Here is an 18,717-nt window from a genome sequence, read left to right as displayed (position 1 = left end):
TGCCCAGCTCATTACTGCCTCTCTTACTTTTTTTCCAATTCTAAATACAGTGGTCGGCTGGTTAACTGTGCAGTTGTGAGCAAAAGCAGAGATAGATACTCCTTTGTCTTTCTGGTTGCAGGTTTTCTTTTGCCTTGCATTTTCTTAAAATGATTTGCAAGATTTAAACTAGAAATCAGCCCCAGACCTATGGGGTCCTGCAGTCAAACAAACCACTGTCAGACAGATGCATTCCTCTGCTTTCACCCTCTCATAAATCAGCTGCATCTGGGTCGTTCCAGCTGTGCAGAACCAGGGGAAATGATGTCTGAAACAGTGCAACTTCTGGCAAATACCAGCCTACTCCAGAAGAAAGTTTTGTTATACTTGACAGCGAATGCAAATGTGACCTTGAGTTCTGGTAGTTGCTTCAGATTTTAGACTTTTGTGAGAGGGATGTGTGTGGGTGAAGATTTATGTATGGACACTGTATTTACAACAATATATGCAAAATAAGAAAGGCAATAGAGTAAAGTTAGGAAGAGAGGGGGCATTGATAGCCTTCCTTCCACCCCCCAACCCCCCGTTAAAAATTGTCATAGAAGGAGACAGCTGGGAATACTAGTGTTTGTACCTCAGCTGTAGTTGCAATCTGTGTAGTTTTAGGGTTTTTTTTAACATCTTGCATGCTTTTATTTCCAAAGATCTGTCCATTGTGATCAGAACCATTGAAACAATTGCATATTTCTAATTTATCTCCTGTGATTATTTAGCAGTAAGTCAAAGGGGAGGTGAGTTGCACAGGATTGTTTAACTTAGAGTAGCTGATCTTAAAGCCATCAGTAATGTGAGATTTGAAGACATTTTGATTACTTGGTCTTTTAACATTTCAATTTCAATGTTGAAAAGTAATTTCCAAGACCCTGAAACTAAACCTACTGGCAGTGAATTTCCCCATCTTTCAGATTAGTCTTTTTTAAGGATGGTTTCTTTGTGCTAAGTTCCTGGGCTAAAAAAGGATTGTTTTTTGTTTGGCCACATTTTCTAAAGCTTTCTTCCCATCCTTTGTCAAGTATGTGTTTATTTGCAGTGTTAATGAAAGTAGCAGTCACTGGAGTTTGTGTTAGTGAGGTGACTATTACCTCCACTTCTTGCTGTACCCAGTGGCATGTTATGGCATCCTCCACCTTGGCTGTCCTTTCTTTCCCTGGAGCTCTAGCCCTGTGGATGCCTAAAAGTTAAATTTTGTTCTTGCAGTGATTGTGTATAAAATAAGATTCTCTGTATTAAATGTATGGAATTTTATATTAACTGTAAAGTGATAGCTAGTGGTTACAGTAGGGTAGCCAGTAAAAACACCTAAATGTTCTATTCAGGGGCACACAGATTGGTCTGTCATCTGAAGGCATCCAAAAACAGGCTGAGTGGGCTGTTTGAAATAGAGCAAGTGACAATTCAGTGAGCATTTAAGGTGAATTTTGTTTGTTTGTGGGTGTTTTTTTTTGTTTGTTTTTTTAAAAATTTGAATAGGTAGGTGGGTCAAACAGGCATGTTTAATGAAAGAGGAAATACAGGGGGTGCTGCAACTTTAAAAAAAAATTCAGATATTGCTATTTCTTAAATGTTCCGTGTATAGAATAAAATGTATTTCATTTTACACTTTCCCTTTTCCCTTCAAGTAGTTGTAGTTCAGTGCTTACCTCATCCCTCACTTGAATTAACTTTAGATTTCTTGTTGCTTAGAGTTGGCTTAAAGGACTTCATAATGCCGTGCAAAATAATTTTGTCTTAAATTGACATTACAAAGTACTCTTGCACAACTAAATCCAAACATCTGGTTTTGAATCTGATAAAAAAAACCTGCCAATGCTTGGGTTTTCTTTTCCTCCCTGCAGATTGAAAATGTGATAGCACTGGGATTATTTAGAGCCAGAGAATCAAGTTTCAGTGGATTAGAATACTGAATATATTACTCTTTACACTGTTGTCAATATTTATCAACTCAGAAATCTAAAAATGGCCAAGGTTTTAAGTGAGTTGTTACATTCAAATTTTGAAGGAGTAATTTGCCTTCAACGATGTTTGCAAATACTCTTGAGTGCCTTGATCACTGTTTCATTTTTATATGGGAGGTGGGGGCAGTAGCCAAGCCTTACATTTTGGAAAGAAGGAGCACTGTGAAATAGAGTATGCCAGGCAGAGCAGAGGAAGGGATGTAAGCATATTCATTTAGGTTTGCTGAGTATCTCTGTGTCTAAGCAATAGCTCAGGCATTTGTGAATCCGAGCTGTTTTATAAGCAGACCATGTACTGATTCCTATAAGGATGTGTGCATTGAGGGGATTTTGCTTGTCTGGCACACTACAGAGAAGCAAAATGCACATTGACAACAATTGTGTACAATTCCTAGACTGATCAATCAGTCAGGAATGCAAATGAGTTTTTGAAAGAAGTCAGAGTAAATTATTTTGTGTAAAATTTACTCCATTAGTATTTTTAACCTGACAGAGGGGAAGTGGACAATCACAGTTATATCACATCACTGCTAAATATTTTTCTCCCAGTCCACTTATTTATAACTCTTAGAGATTAAATTGCTGCAGATTTAATGGGCGGAAAATATACCTTTGTATTTTTCTCAATATAGCTTTCTCTCCACGTTTACACATACATAATTTATATTTAAAGTGAATATCTTTAGAAGTTTTTATATGTTGTGAAAACATTAAAACATTCATGTATCGTATTTATGGATTACTTTAACTTCTCCATATCTGTATAAATCACATTAGATTGTGCCCTATTAGCTAAGCCTTAGTATTTTGAAGCAGTATTAAAAAATATTTTTGCAAATTTACTATTCAGTAATGCCATGTGAAGTAACTGCCTTTATCTCAAAAGATGACTGGGAGGTTCAGCCAAGTTAGGTGCAGTGTCTGTATCGTCAGACATTTAATGTTTATATGATAGCCTGAAGGCAAATCCAGTTTTTTGGACAATTTCTGAAAACTCTATGTAATAAAGAGTCCTTTGAGCACAACTCTTGACTTCTAGCAGAGTGGAAATTGCTTATAAAACGCATGGCCTCTCAATTTTTTTTGTTTGTTTAAACCTTCCCCTACTTAGAGTTAATTGCTAAAGACATGTCAGTGTCTCTCCCCCTCGACCCTGAGCTCAGTGAAGGCCGTTTTTCTCCCCGTTCTTTCCTGCAGGTCAGCACCCAGAACATGAAGATGGGTGGGCTGCCTCGCACAACACCACCCACCCAGAAGCCACCAAGTCCACCGATGTCAGGAAAAGGAACTATTGGGTAAGTGCATTTACCCTGTGGGTGAACAGAAGGGAAAAGAGGGAAGATTGTTACTTTTTCTTTAGTGTGAGGGGTTTTCTGGGTTTTGTTTTAACCATTCAGTAAGGTCAAGAGGTTATATTTGCATCCTCTTGTACTGATCATGTCTTGTATATTAGCGTGCTTCTGCCAGAAGACAGTGGGCATCATCAGCCTTTCTCAACAGGAACCTTTTTCTCAACACAGAACACTTAAAATTACATGCTTTAGAGTAAAATGTCATTACTTTTGCAGGTGATGCCAAACAACTGAAAAATGAACGCGTGGCACTGCTCATTAATTGTTTGTGCTGTGTTTGATAAAAGTACTTTCCTGCTAAGTTTATGAACCTGACTTTGACCTTAGGAAAATGTGTTATAAGTGGGATGAATGGTGTTTGCTGGTATGCAATTATGTGTATACATACAGACCATGGTGCTTTATTTTAATGCAAGATAATGGCTTACCTTTACTACAAGAATGGGACGTGCAACACATAGTTTTTTGATAGGAAGACTGAAGTATGAGAAGAACGTTCTTAATTGGTTTTTTTTCCTCATCCTACGAAATAGGTACTGCAAAGTTGTAGAAAAGCTCCATTTTTAAAGCTAACATTACTAATTGGTATGTAGGCGTCTTTAAAAGAGTGAAAGCTTTGTTTTTATCTGCATGATGCTAACGTGCTTGTGGCATGTGCCGGTGCAGGCGCCACTCCCCGTACCGCACTCTGGAGCCCGTGCGGCCCCCGGTGGTTCCCAACGACTACGTGCCGAGCCCGACGCGCACCATGGCCCCGGCCCAGCAGAGCCCCGTCAGAACAGCCTCGGTCAACCAGCGCAACCGCACCTACAGGTACCCGCTGGCCTGCGGCGGTGGGCACAATGCCGTGCTGAGTATCTAATCCTCCTGCACCTCCCTCTGCCGTGAAGCTCCCTCCTTCATCCTATGGACTGCGAGTGTCATTGGCTTGATGAGAATGAGCACTAATAAAACCAGAATAGTGGATCATATTAAAACTATTCACCTCAGTTTTAGTGCTATCAGTTAGAGTACATAATGAATTGCTAAGATTGTGAAGTCTTTCAAGGAGGTAGATCATGATACTATTTTACTAAATGCTTACAAAACTGGGGGAAGACTTTGTACACAACCTGTCTTCTGCATGTTGAAAGCTGCATAGATGCTTATGCTTGACATTTTTGAACAGTCTTTGATGTTTATAGATTGACTAGCTGGAACTGTAGCATGGTATTTTGAGGATATTGATAATTTCAATCACAGAGTAAAGCTTAACTGCATTACCAAAGGCTCTGTGGAAGACTAGCTTTTTCTCTAGGATCATAAGTTTCATGATGTGGTAGATCTAAGCACTTCCCTTGAAATCCTTTTAGACATGTTTAGCCACCCTCAAGTACTTACTAAGTGGACTTAAAAGATAAGAAATCTGAATTTTACTATTTTACAGTTTCTAGGCTTTAATAGTCTCATATGAAAGCATATGAATCACAGTCTAAGCACTCCGTATGTGTAAAAGTTATAGGAAAAAGGTCTGTATTTGCTCTGCAAGGTCTTAGCAACCCTGGAATGACATGCTTTGAACTAGGTTCTGGAAGTGTTTCATTTTTGGGCAAGTTCACTAAGGCTAACTGACTGAAAAACCTCTTGTGTTGTAGTCAAAGTGGAGAGTTTCAGGAAAACCCAGCTTTGTATATGTTTATATTTATATCATCCTTGTTTCTTTTCTCTTGTTCCCTGTTACTTCTCTGAATTCGTAAGATGCTCTATGAGGGATCTTGAGTTTCTGCATGAACAGCAGCATATTCATATCCTGGTTACTTTGGTTTCTTACAGCAGCAGTGGGAGTAGTGGAGGAAGCCACCCAAGTAGTCGGAGCAGCAGTCGAGAGAACAGTGGAAGTGGAAGTGTAGGTGTTCCCATTGCTGTTCCCACACCATCTCCTCCTAGTGTCTATCCAGGTAAATGGAAAATTGTTGTTCCTCTTTCTGCCTCAGTCTTAACCTTCAGCATTTGCAGTTTCCTAAACTCCAAGGGAAGCCTTAGAGTTCATTACTATTGATAATATGAGTTTGAATCAAGTAGTATCTTCTCTTGTGAGTGTCTGATGTGCTGTAATCTTCCTTTTATGTATTAATTTGTTTATCAGAATTTTTTGCCTGGGTGCCTGCATGTGACAAGGTAGGACACATCACCTTTTCCAGTGGGCTGAGGGATGCCTCTCCCTTGTCCTTTTAAGCAAATAAATGTTTTTTCATTGGCTGCTGATGCAGATACATAGAAGCATGTTTTTAGAAAATTAGATTGAATGAGAGGCAGGCACAGAGTAAATCTTGAGTACATCAATGCAAGCCTGAGTTGTCACAAAGAGATACTTGTTCAGTGTAATGGCCCCAGATTTCCAGAAGTAAGAAATGTCATTAGTACTTCTTTTTCCTTTGCTCGACCTTTTCAGTGAAGAAGAGCCTGTAGTTGGCTTGCAGTGAAATACATGATGCCCCTGAAAAAAGAGCTGGAAAATTTTTTTTCCTCTGTATGTTTTGTAATTCATACAAAAGCTAAAGACAGCTGTGCTAGAGATTGGAGCATAAATGACAAAATGTAAAGACATCTTTCAAAAGTAATGGCTTTCACTGAAAAGTTTTGGGTTGTGTTCCCTTGAGACCTGGAAAGGAGTGAATTTGCTTGACCCTCATTTACCATCTACACAGGAATGAGCCTTTCTTTAACAGCTCCATTGTTTTCTCATCTTGTGCATTCTGAAATAAGATGCAGCAAATAAATAGCTAACACTGAACAGTCAGAAGCTTTCTCTAATCCTTGCTAACATATCTCCTTATTAACTCCACCTCTTCCTCCTCTCTTCACTTAGCCCCTGCTGGCTCAGCTGGCACTTCTCCCCTTCCTGCTACCTCTGCTCCTGCCCCCACTCCTCCTGCTCCTCCTGCCCCTTCCTCCGCTGCCCCAGATGCTGCTGCTGCTGCTGCAGGAGCTCAGCCCCTTGCTGATGGCTTCACCTCTCCAACTCCCCCTGCTGTTTCTTCCACTCCCTCTGCAGGTGAGTTTCTGCTCCAGCTGCTGGGCAGATGAACCCAGATGTGATCATGATCCAAGGCTTTGCAAAATGACTTCAACAGCAGTGATTGAAATTTTAAAAAAAAAATTTAATTATAACTAGAAAATATCTGCTAATACCCAACTATAAGGTCATGCTTATAGTAGGCAATTCAAGGTATGCTGGTTTTATAAACAGCAATCATTTAATTGTATAATTTTATTATTTTTACATTTATTGAATATACTAAATCATAATTTTATTCCTGTTTGGATACTGACAACCTCATAGAATAATTATGGAGGGAACCAGCACTATTAGTTCTGGGTCTTACTATTTCATAAATGCAATAAAACAAAGTGCATCTAGCAAAGTATAATTTATATGACTGTTTCTTCAATGATTTCAAATGACAAGTCTCCCTTTAATAAACTGATGAAAAGGGCAGGTTTTTTGTGTCCAGCATGAGGAAAAATAAAAGTTTTTATTATGCAGAATAGTATTTAAAGCATTTTGTTTTAATATGTAATACTTTGGGTGTATATTGCAACTTCCTTTTTTTAGTGCTATACTTTCCATTTTCTCATGTGCTGAGGTTGCAGAGTGTAGCAGTTACCAACCATAGCACTGTCCTGTATCACCTTTTGATGAGGAGATTGCACTGTAAAGATCTCCTTCAGCCAAATTAATGTGCAGCTCCCTGCATGCTTTGCTACTTTACATTACAGAGGAGGCTGCTCACAGGGATGTGAATTGGTTCATGTGTTTATTAGTGTTCATCTCTTAGTAAGAATTGCCCCAGGTTTCAGAAGCATTCTTGAAATTGCATTTAGTTTAAGGGGCTGTAGCTCATATAAAATTAGAAGATATTTACACTAGAATCCATAACTGTGACCAGAAGTTTCTGAAGTGTGATGTATTTTGGTATCCAAAGATGATCCTGATGTCTAAAATACTTTCATGTTTAGAAAATGAGCTGTGACTTATGGGGCCTCAATCAGTTTTCCATTTTTGATGCAGTCAGTATCCCAGTTTCTGGGAAGCCACATTGTTTCTGTATTTTTAACAAGTCAAAATCAAGCAAAGATTAGTATTTTAATGGCTGTAAATTCACATTTACAATTTCATAAGAGAAATTTCAGGTTAATTACTATTTTTAAGCTCTTTTGTTTCCCTGTTTTATTAGTGAGGTTGCTTTTGTGGCTTCTCTGAAAAAAAGTATTTGAAGAGTCTGGATAGGTCACCACTTAACAAGGCATAGCTTTTGGTCCTTAAAAATCTCTTATCCCCATTTCTTCTCCCTACTCTCCTATCACTGCCAATTTCTACCAGCACATTAAGTAACAGAGAGAGGTAGACACATTGGAAAAATGGGAAGAAGCCTTTTTAGAATGGATTCTTTCTTAGCCATTTCTGAGCTGTAAAATGTGCCCTTTTTTATATGGTACACTACATTATTGGTACAAAGCAGAAGGAATGTGAATCTCTAGTTCATGCATTTGCTCTTACAAGCAAGTAACAGAACAAGCAGCTTGTGTTTTTATTTACTGACCTAGTATGAAGTTGTGCAAAGCAATTAAAACATAATGAAGAGTGCAGGTTTTTTAAAATTCATATATTATTTTGTTCTGTTTCTCTATTTACTTCTCAGCCACAGTGACCATCCCTTCTACCCTTGTTTTCTTGCAAACACTGAAATTTGCTTCTAGGACAAGTGGTGGAGGCAGAATAGTTTGTGGGGGGGTAATAACCCATATGGGAATAATAAATCCAGCTTACTGTTATATGCAGTATAAAATACAGAGAACTTTATGTAAGCACAGTAGATACCTTGCTTCATTTACTGCTTGCTGGGATTCACGATCAATGTCTTGAATACAGGAAGTAATGAAAATACACAGCAAGTTTTTAAGGAGTTGTTTTAATTGACACCTGTCTGAAAGAAGGTCTTTGAATTTGACTTCATTTATTCCATCCTTCAAGAAGCTTCTAACATTCTCTTCTCCCCAGATGATTCTCTGAATATCTTCTAAATAGTACTAAGATAGGTAGTACTGTGTTTTTCAGTTACAGAAAGTAGCTGCTTTGAATCCTGGAAATGGCCTACAGTTATTTTTTACATGATGTTCCTTAATTGCAGAACTGTGAAGTTTTGGGGAGGGTTTTTGCAGCTTTTAGAAGTAACAAAATCCACAAGACGTTCTTGTAATACATTATTTAAAATAGATAACTGGGTATTATTTTCTTTCATTTTGAAGATTTGTAGCTTAAGCACTTTTGTATTTTCATACTGGCTTCTGTAGGCAGTGCTGAGTGCAGGCAGTTGGGAGAGTTGTGTTTTCTACTGCTGTTGAGGCATTCAGTGTCTTGCCAGTCTGGCAGCTGAAGTGGCTGACTCCTCCTAGGATGCAGAATGTCTTAAAAGAAAGAGGCAGAAATCTTTCCAAACCTTTGACATTGAATGCTGATACAGAGTAGGCAGGCATCATTCTTCTCTTTGCTAATCCATTTGTCTTTCTACCCTAGGTCACCCAGTTCAGTTCTACAGCATGAACAGGCCTGCAGCTCGGCACACGCCCCCGACAATAGGGGGGTCTTTGCCGTACCGGCGGCCGCCTTCCATCACATCCCAGACGAGCCTTCAGAACCAGATGAACGGGGGACCATTCTACAACCAGAACCCAGGTGAGCAAGTGTGTCTGCGCCATTGAACTCAGCGGCGGTGAACACAGTGACCTTCCGCACTCTGAAATTTTATGTTCTGTCTCCATTGCAGACCTTGCACTTCCAGTATGTTGCTGGTAGCTGTACCAAAGCTGCAGTGCAAGTGCAAGGTGTTCAGCTTCCATTATGGCAAGCAGCTTAAAAAATACTGGCTTTGTTGCCAAATAATTTACTTTTGATGTCACAGTCCCAATTAGACGAGTCCTTGAATACACAATGTGTCATGGACCTGCTTTGGTGTGGGATGGGTATTTGATTTTGTACCAGAATGCTGATTCTTCATTAATCAGTCTTTATTTTGTGTGCTTTTTCCTTCTGGGTAAAGTACAGTTCAAGCAATTGTACTTGTTATACAGGAGTAAGCATCAGACACCTTGGAGACACCAGTGGTGTTTGGGATGTGAGGAAGCTGTGTCATCTGCTAAGCCCACAAGTGATGTTACTTTATGGGTGATCTGCCTCACAAAGCAAGAGGAGGCATTACCAGGGAGTGAGAGTCCTGTGTGTCAGCATAACACAGTAGCCTTTTGCCTAAGGAGTCCTCCTTCCTGTGCTTCTGATGGGACGTGAGGGTTTTATACCACAGTAGGGGAGAGTTTCTTGTTCGACAAAGCTACGGAAAGATGACACACTGAAGGTTTCTTGTCAGGAAATGCCCCTATTACCAGCAAGACTGAATGTTGACTTGCAAGCACCACAGTATGTTGGTGTTTTGTGGTGGTGGAATTTGAGGCGGGTGTGTGTTGGTTAGTTGGTTTGGGGAGTTCTTTTGTTTGGTTGTTATTTGGTTCATTTGTTTGTTTTGTTTGTTTGTTTGAAGTGGCACACTGAACTTGGAATTAGGTCAAATGCTGCAATCTGCATTTAAGGGATTTTATCAGGTTTGAATATTACTGTTTGTGGGCTACCCTGCAGAGAGCTGTGTGTGCTGAGCTTTAGATGGAAATGGATGGTCCTGCTGGGGACGGGGAAGCGGAGGAGGTGACAGGGCTAAATTGTAGCCCAGTTGCCTGAAATATTGTTGTATTTTCACATTATATGCATATTGAAGGCTGAAGAGGGAAATAGGCAGGAAGGAAAGGGTAACAGCAGCAAAAGAAACCTTTCAGGATTACCTTTGCAATAAAGAGGATTTTCAGTATATCCAGAGAGTTTAAGTGACTGCTGGGCGTCTTTGCTTTAGCAAAGGGATAATTCTCTGCAAGATGCCATTGCATTGTTAATAGGTAATCATAGAAGATGCCAAATAGGCTTTAAATAAATTGCATAACCACAGTTCAGTCTGTGTATCCAGAAAGAGGATAATGATTATGATGATTAGTCATTTCAACTGTAAATCACAAACAACATACTTCAGTTATACTGGCAAATCTGAGACAAAATAAGTAAGCAGTTGTAGTAAGAACCCATTCTAATATATCTATCAGAATATAGAATTTATTAGCTTTGCAGTTACACTAAACCAAGGATTTCTGGAGTTCACCTTGAAAGGAGAGGATGCTCTAGCATGCATAATTGATGAAGGCCCTAAGAACAGAGGCACTGATGTGTCTGCAAGGAGCAGGTTTAGTAGTGACAGAACAGAGGCCACAGTTGCTTCTCAGCATTCGTGAAGAGAGGGAGAAAACATGAACAAGAGGGGAAGAGAGACCTTAAAAGAGGCAGAGGAGGGTGCCAGCTATGGCTTTTTGTGGTTTGTAGGCTGTTTGGCGGTAATGCAGTACTGTTATTTCCATTGCCATTTTTTTAGAATGTTGGCATAGACATGTTTGTTTATTCACTTGACAGGAGGATGAAAGGTATTTGCATTGCCCTGTTCTGTTAAATGCCACTTCTAAGATAATACCATTTTTCTACTTCATGGTGAGACCTTTGTAACAACTGAAAATATTAAGAAATGCAGACTCTAAATGATCTCAGCATATGTCTGTTGCAAAGGCACTCTTGCCAGCTGAGCCACCTAACAAGGGCTTTAACCTTGCAGCGTTGGATATCAGTATCAAAGCAGTACAGGGCTCAGCACAGGCTAAAAACCCTGTGGGAGAATCTGGGCAAGTATTGAGATGGTGGTTGCACCACACCCCACTCGTACAGCTGAATTCTTACCAATCTGAAGAAGCCTATTGGAAGATGGTCTTGAGCATTTCTGAATTAATTTACAGCAATTGTATATTAAATCTATAAATGCTTAGTATGGAAGGAAGATGGGAGAGAACATTTAAGCTGGTGTTCAGACAGCAGAGGTATGGTAAAGTTCCTCTGATGCATTTAATGAACAAAATAATCAGTATTGGCTCCTAAAGGTTAAAACTAGAGTAATTATATAGCATATAGAGACCATATTATGATAGTCCCTGCAAAATGCATAGACTGAAGCACAGACTGAGGGGTTAAGATACACAAGGAATTATGTCAGCCAGTGTTAGCATCACCATTGTGATTAAACTACACAATCCAAACTAAAACAGGGGATTTTTTTGTATTTGCTTGGCGTGCTTGTCTAGAGTGATTTATTTTTCTCCATAGAAAGCCTTGTTATTTCTTTCAAAGAAATATATATAGCACATGAACAAAGTACACTGAAGAGACCAAGGAAACTGAAGCTACTCTCTTATTATAGGTATGGATTGTATGAATCCATATGATGTTGAATAGAGGAATAATTTTGAAATGAAACACTTTTATAGCATATATAATTGAAAAAGCAGGGACAAGAATGCTGAATTGATAAATATTACTGCTTTGCAGTAGGACTTCAAATTCCCTTTTTCTGCTTTGAAAAAATGTAAGACCAAATGTTCTCCCAGAAATCATGGTTACACTTGAAGGAATAAATGCTCTGAGGTCATGTCATTCGAGTCAAAGAAACTGTAATCAGAAATGTATTTCAATTTCTTCTCAAGAGAGATTAGTTAAATGGTGAGATAATGAAACTTACTTTATATGGAGGTACAAGATATTTTTGCAACAAAAACGATGGTTGCTGTTAGACTTTTTATGGTGTGTGGTTCTGAAAGGAATGTGAATGGGAGTGACAGAAGAAATTGAAGGTACTTAAGATAGTTTTTAACGGAATAAGCAAACAGAAGAAATTTTGAGACACAAATTGTAAATGCTGTAGAATTCTTCTCTCTTGTTATGATAATGTGAATTAATTCTGAAAAATGCTACATTGTACCTGTCAAGTTTCTTACTAGCTCTGGAATTAGTCTGAAATTTATTTAGTTCTGTCTGGTAGCTAAATAAATGTAGTGGTACATGAAATATACACCTTTTTTCTCCTTAATTCTGTTGGACATGATTAAATGTTTTTTGTATGCCACATACTAACAAGAAATTAATTTATTTGTGCTTCTCCTGAGGTGTGCTGTCTGAAAAACCATCTTGCAACTTGCTTAAAGAATATTGCTGCATTATTCAAAGTGATACTAAACCCACATAAAACTAGTTAGCTGTTTTGTCTAAAATAGCAGCCTCATTTGATGTGGGTTTTTGGCCTACATCTTGGGTAAAATAAGAGCTACACCCATTTGCATTACTAGGGATTTGTGGTTGTTGTTAGTCACCTCTATAGATATCAAATCTGAAAGGGGTAGGATTATAGGCAGAGAGTCCCCTTGATATATTTGTTAGTTAGGTCTGTTCATAAAGCACTGTATTCTGTAGTAAGAAACTTCATCTTAAGGGCATCTCATAGTCAAATCAGAAAAAAACTTTAGCATGGATTCTTAATGTTATGAAAAAGAGCAGGGTTGGAAATTTTAAAAATAGAGAAGCATCCTTGAAGAAAGGATTAGGAATATGCTTAAACCACCTGAGCCATTTTTCTTTGAATGTCAGTCTTTTTATCTCAGCTTCTTGGCAGCCTGCTACACTGTCTGAGTGTTGATGATGTCTACTTTCCTGTTTGCTGCTTTGTTGTGTTTCTAACTGGATGACTTTCTCTTTTTAATTTTTGTGGCAGCATCCCTTGCTCCTCCTCCCCCCTCCATCCTACAGGTAACTCCACAGTTACCACTAATGGGATTTGTGGCCAGAGTTCAAGAAAACAGTAAGTTTGCTGCTTCCTTGTGCTATGTTTTGTTACTGGATGTGGCTTTTGGATTGAGTTGATGAAAGATTTGTCTGTATATAGCCAGAATTCTGCCTCTGCAAGTTTGTCTGAAATTGTGAAGGGTGGGAAAAGGAAATAATTATACTGGAGGTACCTGGTCCTTTCTTCTGTGAAATTTCCTGTCTCTAGTGTATTTTCACAAGTCATAACTGGTGGTCCCAGTGCAACTAATTGGGATAGGGAATATTACTTCAAGCAGCTACCATGGTTGTGGAGCCATTTTAATGGTTGTACTGTATTTTATTTTCAGTTTCAGATACTCCTCCCCCACCACCGCCTGTGGATGAGCCAGTGTTTGATGAGTCTCCACCTCCACCCCCACCTCCAGAGGATTATGAGGAGGAGGAAGCAGCTGTGGTGGAGTACAGTGATCCCTATGCTGAGGAGGACCCTCCTTGGGCACCGAGGACATACTTGGAAAAGGGTAGGTTTAGAGCTAGAAGAGCCAGCAGGGTTGTATTTGTAACAACTTTTTGTATGTGCTCCTGCCATCCTGCTTTTGGACATGGAGTTTGCCTAGACTCCTTCATAGCTACTATTTGGTATTACAGCATTTCAGTGAGGAAAAAGAGAGAAAGAAGAGGACCCTGATGTGTGTTTATAGTGTCTCATCCTAATGCAAAGGGGGTGTGTGTGTGCATGCACTTGGCTTGGGAGAACAACTTTCTGTTTGAAGGAATAATGACATTTGAATGATAGTTCTGCTCTGCTTTCCCGTGTGACTTTTATGAGCCTGGGAACTAAAATAGTTTATATAGGTGCATATATATGCACAGATCTGTTCCATCTCAGCACTTCAGTTTGATATGTACAGGGAAAAAGCACATGGGATAGCAAAACTGTAAAGGGGAGTCTTTAAAGATAAGCTGGAGAAAGTCAGGCTTTTAGTCAGAGCGTATTTGCTGTGGAGAACAAAAGTATAGGAAGCCAAACATTGTCTCTATTGATGTAGAGGCCCATCCAAAAATGTGGTTTTGATCTGTATTTTTAAAACTAGATGACCAAACATCTAAAAGGTTGGTCTGTTTCTGGAAACACTCTTAAAGTAATAGAAAACTGAAGTGCTTTCAGTGTATGAAGAACTATTAAATGCTAGTTTTAGGATACCAGAAAAAATGAGGTTTTGACATAGGTGTGGATTCTGTTGTAGTTACCTGAATAGCTCTACGTTCAGCCCATGTCCTAAGATTTGACTGCTTTGCTGGAGTTGGCAGAGAAGTGCTTGGCTGTGAGTTTTTTGTAGCAAGCTTTGAAGCTTTAAAGTTAATGAGAATCCTTACACTAAAATAGGATGTTAATAGTCAAAGAATATGTCTACTTATACTACTGGGAATTATAATGCTTTATTCAGCAAAATAATTTATCCTGTGGCAACTCCCTAAATTCCTATAAATAGTATTCTGTGCCACATGATTCAAAGTGGACAAAACAGATCAAAATGATTGGATGTTCAAGCACATTTACCCCCAATAAGTAGAGTAGCAATTCTTAGGATCTGTACTTGTACTTTTGATGTGACCACTCTCTTATTTAAGTTCATATGACAGCACTTTTAATAGGATTAGAGTAGATGGCCTCTGCAGTAGAAGCTGGGACACCAAGGAGATGTCAAATACAGAGGGTTGCTGTGTAGTGGAATGGGATTCAATATGACCTTGTTCTGTAGAGTGGTTAAGGAGGTACCTTTAACGTTAAGATATGCTCTGACCTACAGCTGAGGAAAGAAGTGAATAACATCCATTTTGAACAGATGGAGAAATTCTTAAGTAGGATACAGTTACTGGGGATGTTGAACTTGAGGACACTGCCATGTGACTGTAATAGCAACAGCCAACCTTTATTGTCCAGGGATGTGCAGTGCAGTTTTCCATTGAGCTCTATGTCTGGATGTGTGGCAGGAAAAGACATGAAAATGACCTGGCTTTGCAAATCAAATGAATGGAAATGGATATCCAAAAGAAAAAATCACACTTATACCACGTATAGAAAGTGTGTGTTCACAGATTTCAGCTGGATAATCAGCCTAGCCTACATTTGTGGTCAGTTGGAATAACAGAGTTCAGCCAAACTGTGTGTAATTGTTGAAGAACCAAAGATCACTGATTGGAAGAATATCAGCCTAAATGAGTAATTCTGTTTTTCATAACTGCATTGAAATGTATTGACACAGAAACTAAAAGAGGTCTTGGCTCAGGCTGACAGGGAAGGATGCCACCTCCTGAGTCAGTATTGCTGCTTCCTGTCTCATCTGGAGCCTTTTTTGCAATACTGGCCTGGACTCCTCGTAGCTCAGGGCATGTGACAAGCTCACAGCTTGAACTGCTGGGGCTACAGACAGAAGGATTAAACAGCCTTTTAGAGAGAGGAACGTTGCCAGTACAAAAATAACATGCTGGAGGAAGCAGTGGTGATGTAAGAACAAAACCAGGCTTCAGGTAAATTTTATGCAGCTTAACAAGAAGCAAATTTTCTTCACAAACTTAAGGAAGTGTTTCCTTCTTGTGGGTTTGAAATAATGGATCCATTCTGTATCCAAAGGCACTAGAGTACAGTCAGAAGTGAGAAAGGAAGGAATTGGAAGTTCCCATGATCCTCGGGTGATGATGGTGATGATGGTCATCATCATCATCAAGAGAATGAAGAAAAATAGCACAGTGACACTAGGAAGAAATTTCAAAACTTTTTAAAAGAAATTTTGAAGGACTTACATTGAAGGCATCACATGTTCATACACTTGTTTTTCAAGCTAAAAATGTATTTGTTTCTCCATTTGTGTTTTGTTTGCTTGGAATTATATGTTGAAAACCAAATAGAATGAGTTACTTAACAACTGCTGACACTTGTGGAGCTAAACATTGTGTGTTTTTTATATGCTCTAGTCACATAATAACAAAAAAAAATCCATAAATACTCTGATTTTCCACTAGGATTGATCTGTATATTTTATAATCACTTCTGTATCCAGGTTTCCATAGTGTTTATTTGTATTGATTCCTTTGCTCCCTCAAAAGGAAATGACCTCTTTTCGTTTGAAAATAATGGTGAGTTTAGTAGGACTCTTGGACAGTGGGTTTATGAACACATCCTGTTAATTTTTGATCCTCACTTTAGAGTATCTTTCCATCTATCCCCAGTACAAGATTTTAGGATCCCTGTCCAATGCTTTTTTTTCTTAGTGGCAGCACTGCATGTTTCATTGCCAAGTGCTCAAAGCAGTGATTGATGCTATTTGTTAAAGTACTCAAGAGTCTGGCATAACTAATTTTCTGTATGAAACACATAATGATAGCACTGAGATTGGAAAAATCTATCAATTTGATGCCTCTTTTCTGGCATTTCAGAACTGTTCTATTTAATATTTGCAAGTGCTTTGTCCAATTTCTTTGCCTTTCCTAACAGCTTTCATGCCTTCACTACAATGTTCTGCAGCTCTAAGAAAAATGTCCTGATACATTTTGTTTCAACCTTTTTTCTTCATGGCTCCTAACAGGGATTCACCCACCTTGGTGCTATGTGCCCTGGGAGTGGCTGCTGGCTCTTGAGATGCACATGCACACTTTAGAGATTTAAATGTGCAAGTAGCTAAGGTAGATGGAAGTCTGGGACATCAGCCTTGGTTCATTCTGACTGTGGCTGGAAGAGAGCTCTTGCTACACTCCCTCTTTCGTGTTTTCTCGCTCTTAGTTGTGCTGAGATCTAGTTTAGCACATGTATCTAATACAAGAACCTTGGAATGGGTCTGAGTGGTCATAGCTATTGGGATTCACAACCACCTCCTTGTATCATTCCACACCAACCGTTTATCATACAGTTGTACTCTTCCTCTGGTGGGTCTGGAAATAGTAAGAATGGAAGAGTTAAAGGAGTCCTGGCTATGTGCTTCAAAGCATGAGCGTGTACAAAATGGGCAGGAAGAAACTGTCCCTGTCAGCAGGTTTTCCTGCACACACAAAGGAGAGGCAGTGCCTGGATGAGGGAGGCTGATTGGATTTTCCTCCTCTTCCCCTACCTCTCCTAACAGTCACGTTCTCTTCTTTCCTAGTGGTGGCAATCTATGACTACACCAAGGACAAGGAGGATGAGCTCTCATTTCAGGAAGGTGCCATCATTTACGTCATCAAGAAAAATGATGATGGCTGGTATGAGGGGGTCATGAATGGAGTGACGGGGCTCTTCCCAGGGAACTATGTGGAGTCGATCATGCATTACTCAGAGTGAAGACCAGAGGACAGAACACTGCATCTCCTGCTGCAGGGGCTGTCAGGGCTTCCCAGATCTCCACCAGCCTCTGGGGCCCCATCCAGTATAACTGAATGAAGGATAATTGTAACAACCACTCTTCTGGGTTTGGTTTGGTTTTTTTTCTTTTCCCCCTCATTATAAAACAGTAGTGATTTGAGTTGTTTGAACAAATGGCTCTTCAGCTGCCAGCAGAGGCTATCCTGAGCTATCTGACTTTGAATTAAGCTGACCCATTCAGATGTAACAAACTTGTTGAGTAGCTTATACTTCACTCGAATTCTGACTTCTGACAGGCCTTGGGATCTGTCTCAGGAAGCCTGTGTGCCCTCATGGTACTACCGTTGGAAGCAGTGCCTGGCACGGGAGATGTCCTGGATGCTTGTGAAGGTTACTGGCCAGTGGACATCCCTCCTGTTTCTACACTACACTCCTGTGCTGCTGGAAGAAGAGTCATGTGCTAGCAAACACTGGGATTTCTACACAGAAATGTTCCTGTAACTGACTTCCAGATGCATCTTTAGCATAAACACTTCTGCAGCTGCTCTGCACAAGTAGGCTGACACAGGGCACACAGAGCCAGCTTTCATTCACTCACCTTTCAGTTTAGACAATTCAGATGGCTGCAGCCCAGAGGTCCCCCATCCCCATTTTTCATCTTCTGAATGCCACATATTTGTTTTGTGTTCTGCACTGATGTAACTGTGCTCCTCTCCACAGCAAGCCCTTGACACGGTTGCTGCCGGTTCAAACAGAACTCACAGATGCCATTGATGGTGAAGGCAAAACAAAGTTTACAGGTCCTCCTGGGGTCTGAGGATTAACTCTAGGGGGTGTGGTCTAAGGTCCAAATCTACTCATGCCTGCTTGCACTAGAGAAACTTGCCCCCAACTTTAGTTTTATGCACAATATAATCTTAAAAATCCAATCAGGTATTGTAAATTGGCTATTTTGTACTTGATGACTAGATTTGCATATATACTGTGAGAGCCCTGTGCAGAGGCAGGACAAACGGCAATTGTCGTCTTCATGTCTGTTGCCAAAGTCTCTTCAGTGGAAGCAGAAAGGGCTGTTGTGTGTACTGGTTTCCCATGGAAATCCAAGCAGTAACTAGTAGTAGTCCTAGCTCTTCCCCTAGCCCTCTCCATTGTTTATTATAATAGATATTTTGAGCTGTACTGGTGGCTTGGGGTGGAGTAATACCAAATGAAGGCTCTGTAGCCCCTTGTGATATTTGGCTTTCTAATCTAGTCACAGTTAAA

At 39.7% G+C, this 18,717-nt stretch overlaps 1 protein-coding gene across 9 annotated transcripts in view; it reads left to right on the top strand.

Annotated features, from left to right (window-relative positions):
- Positions 1–17,551, top strand: part of ABI2 (abl interactor 2) — a 59,077-nt gene extending 41,526 nt beyond the window's left edge. For 3 of the 9 annotated variants that reach the window (XM_085066276.1, XM_085066270.1, XM_085066268.1), the window contains 8 exons: positions 3,192–3,289; positions 4,013–4,159; positions 5,159–5,283; positions 6,195–6,380; positions 8,904–9,062; positions 13,066–13,152; positions 13,466–13,639; positions 17,258–17,551. In XM_085066276.1, coding sequence (XP_084922402.1) covers positions 3,192–3,289; positions 4,013–4,159; positions 5,159–5,283; positions 6,195–6,380; positions 8,904–9,062; positions 13,066–13,152; positions 13,466–13,639; positions 17,258–17,433 — 1,152 coding nt within the window. In that variant the 3' untranslated portion in view covers positions 17,434–17,551. The remainder of the gene's footprint in view (positions 1–3,191; positions 3,290–4,012; positions 4,160–5,158; positions 5,284–6,194; positions 6,381–8,903; positions 9,063–13,065; positions 13,153–13,465; positions 13,640–17,257) is intronic. The other 6 variants (XM_085066277.1, XM_085066273.1, XM_085066272.1 and 3 more) reach the window with 4 other exon arrangements.
- Positions 17,552–18,717: the final 1,166 nt, after the last annotated feature.

This window comes from Lichenostomus cassidix, chromosome 7 (genome assembly GCF_008360975.1).
Source record: "Lichenostomus cassidix isolate B80296 chromosome 7, HeHo_3.0, whole genome shotgun sequence".
In the NCBI taxonomy this organism is placed as follows: Eukaryota; Metazoa; Chordata; class Aves; order Passeriformes; family Meliphagidae; genus Lichenostomus; species Lichenostomus cassidix.
Note: the sequence above shows the minus strand (reverse complement) of the source record. Positions and strands in the feature narration are given on the sequence as shown.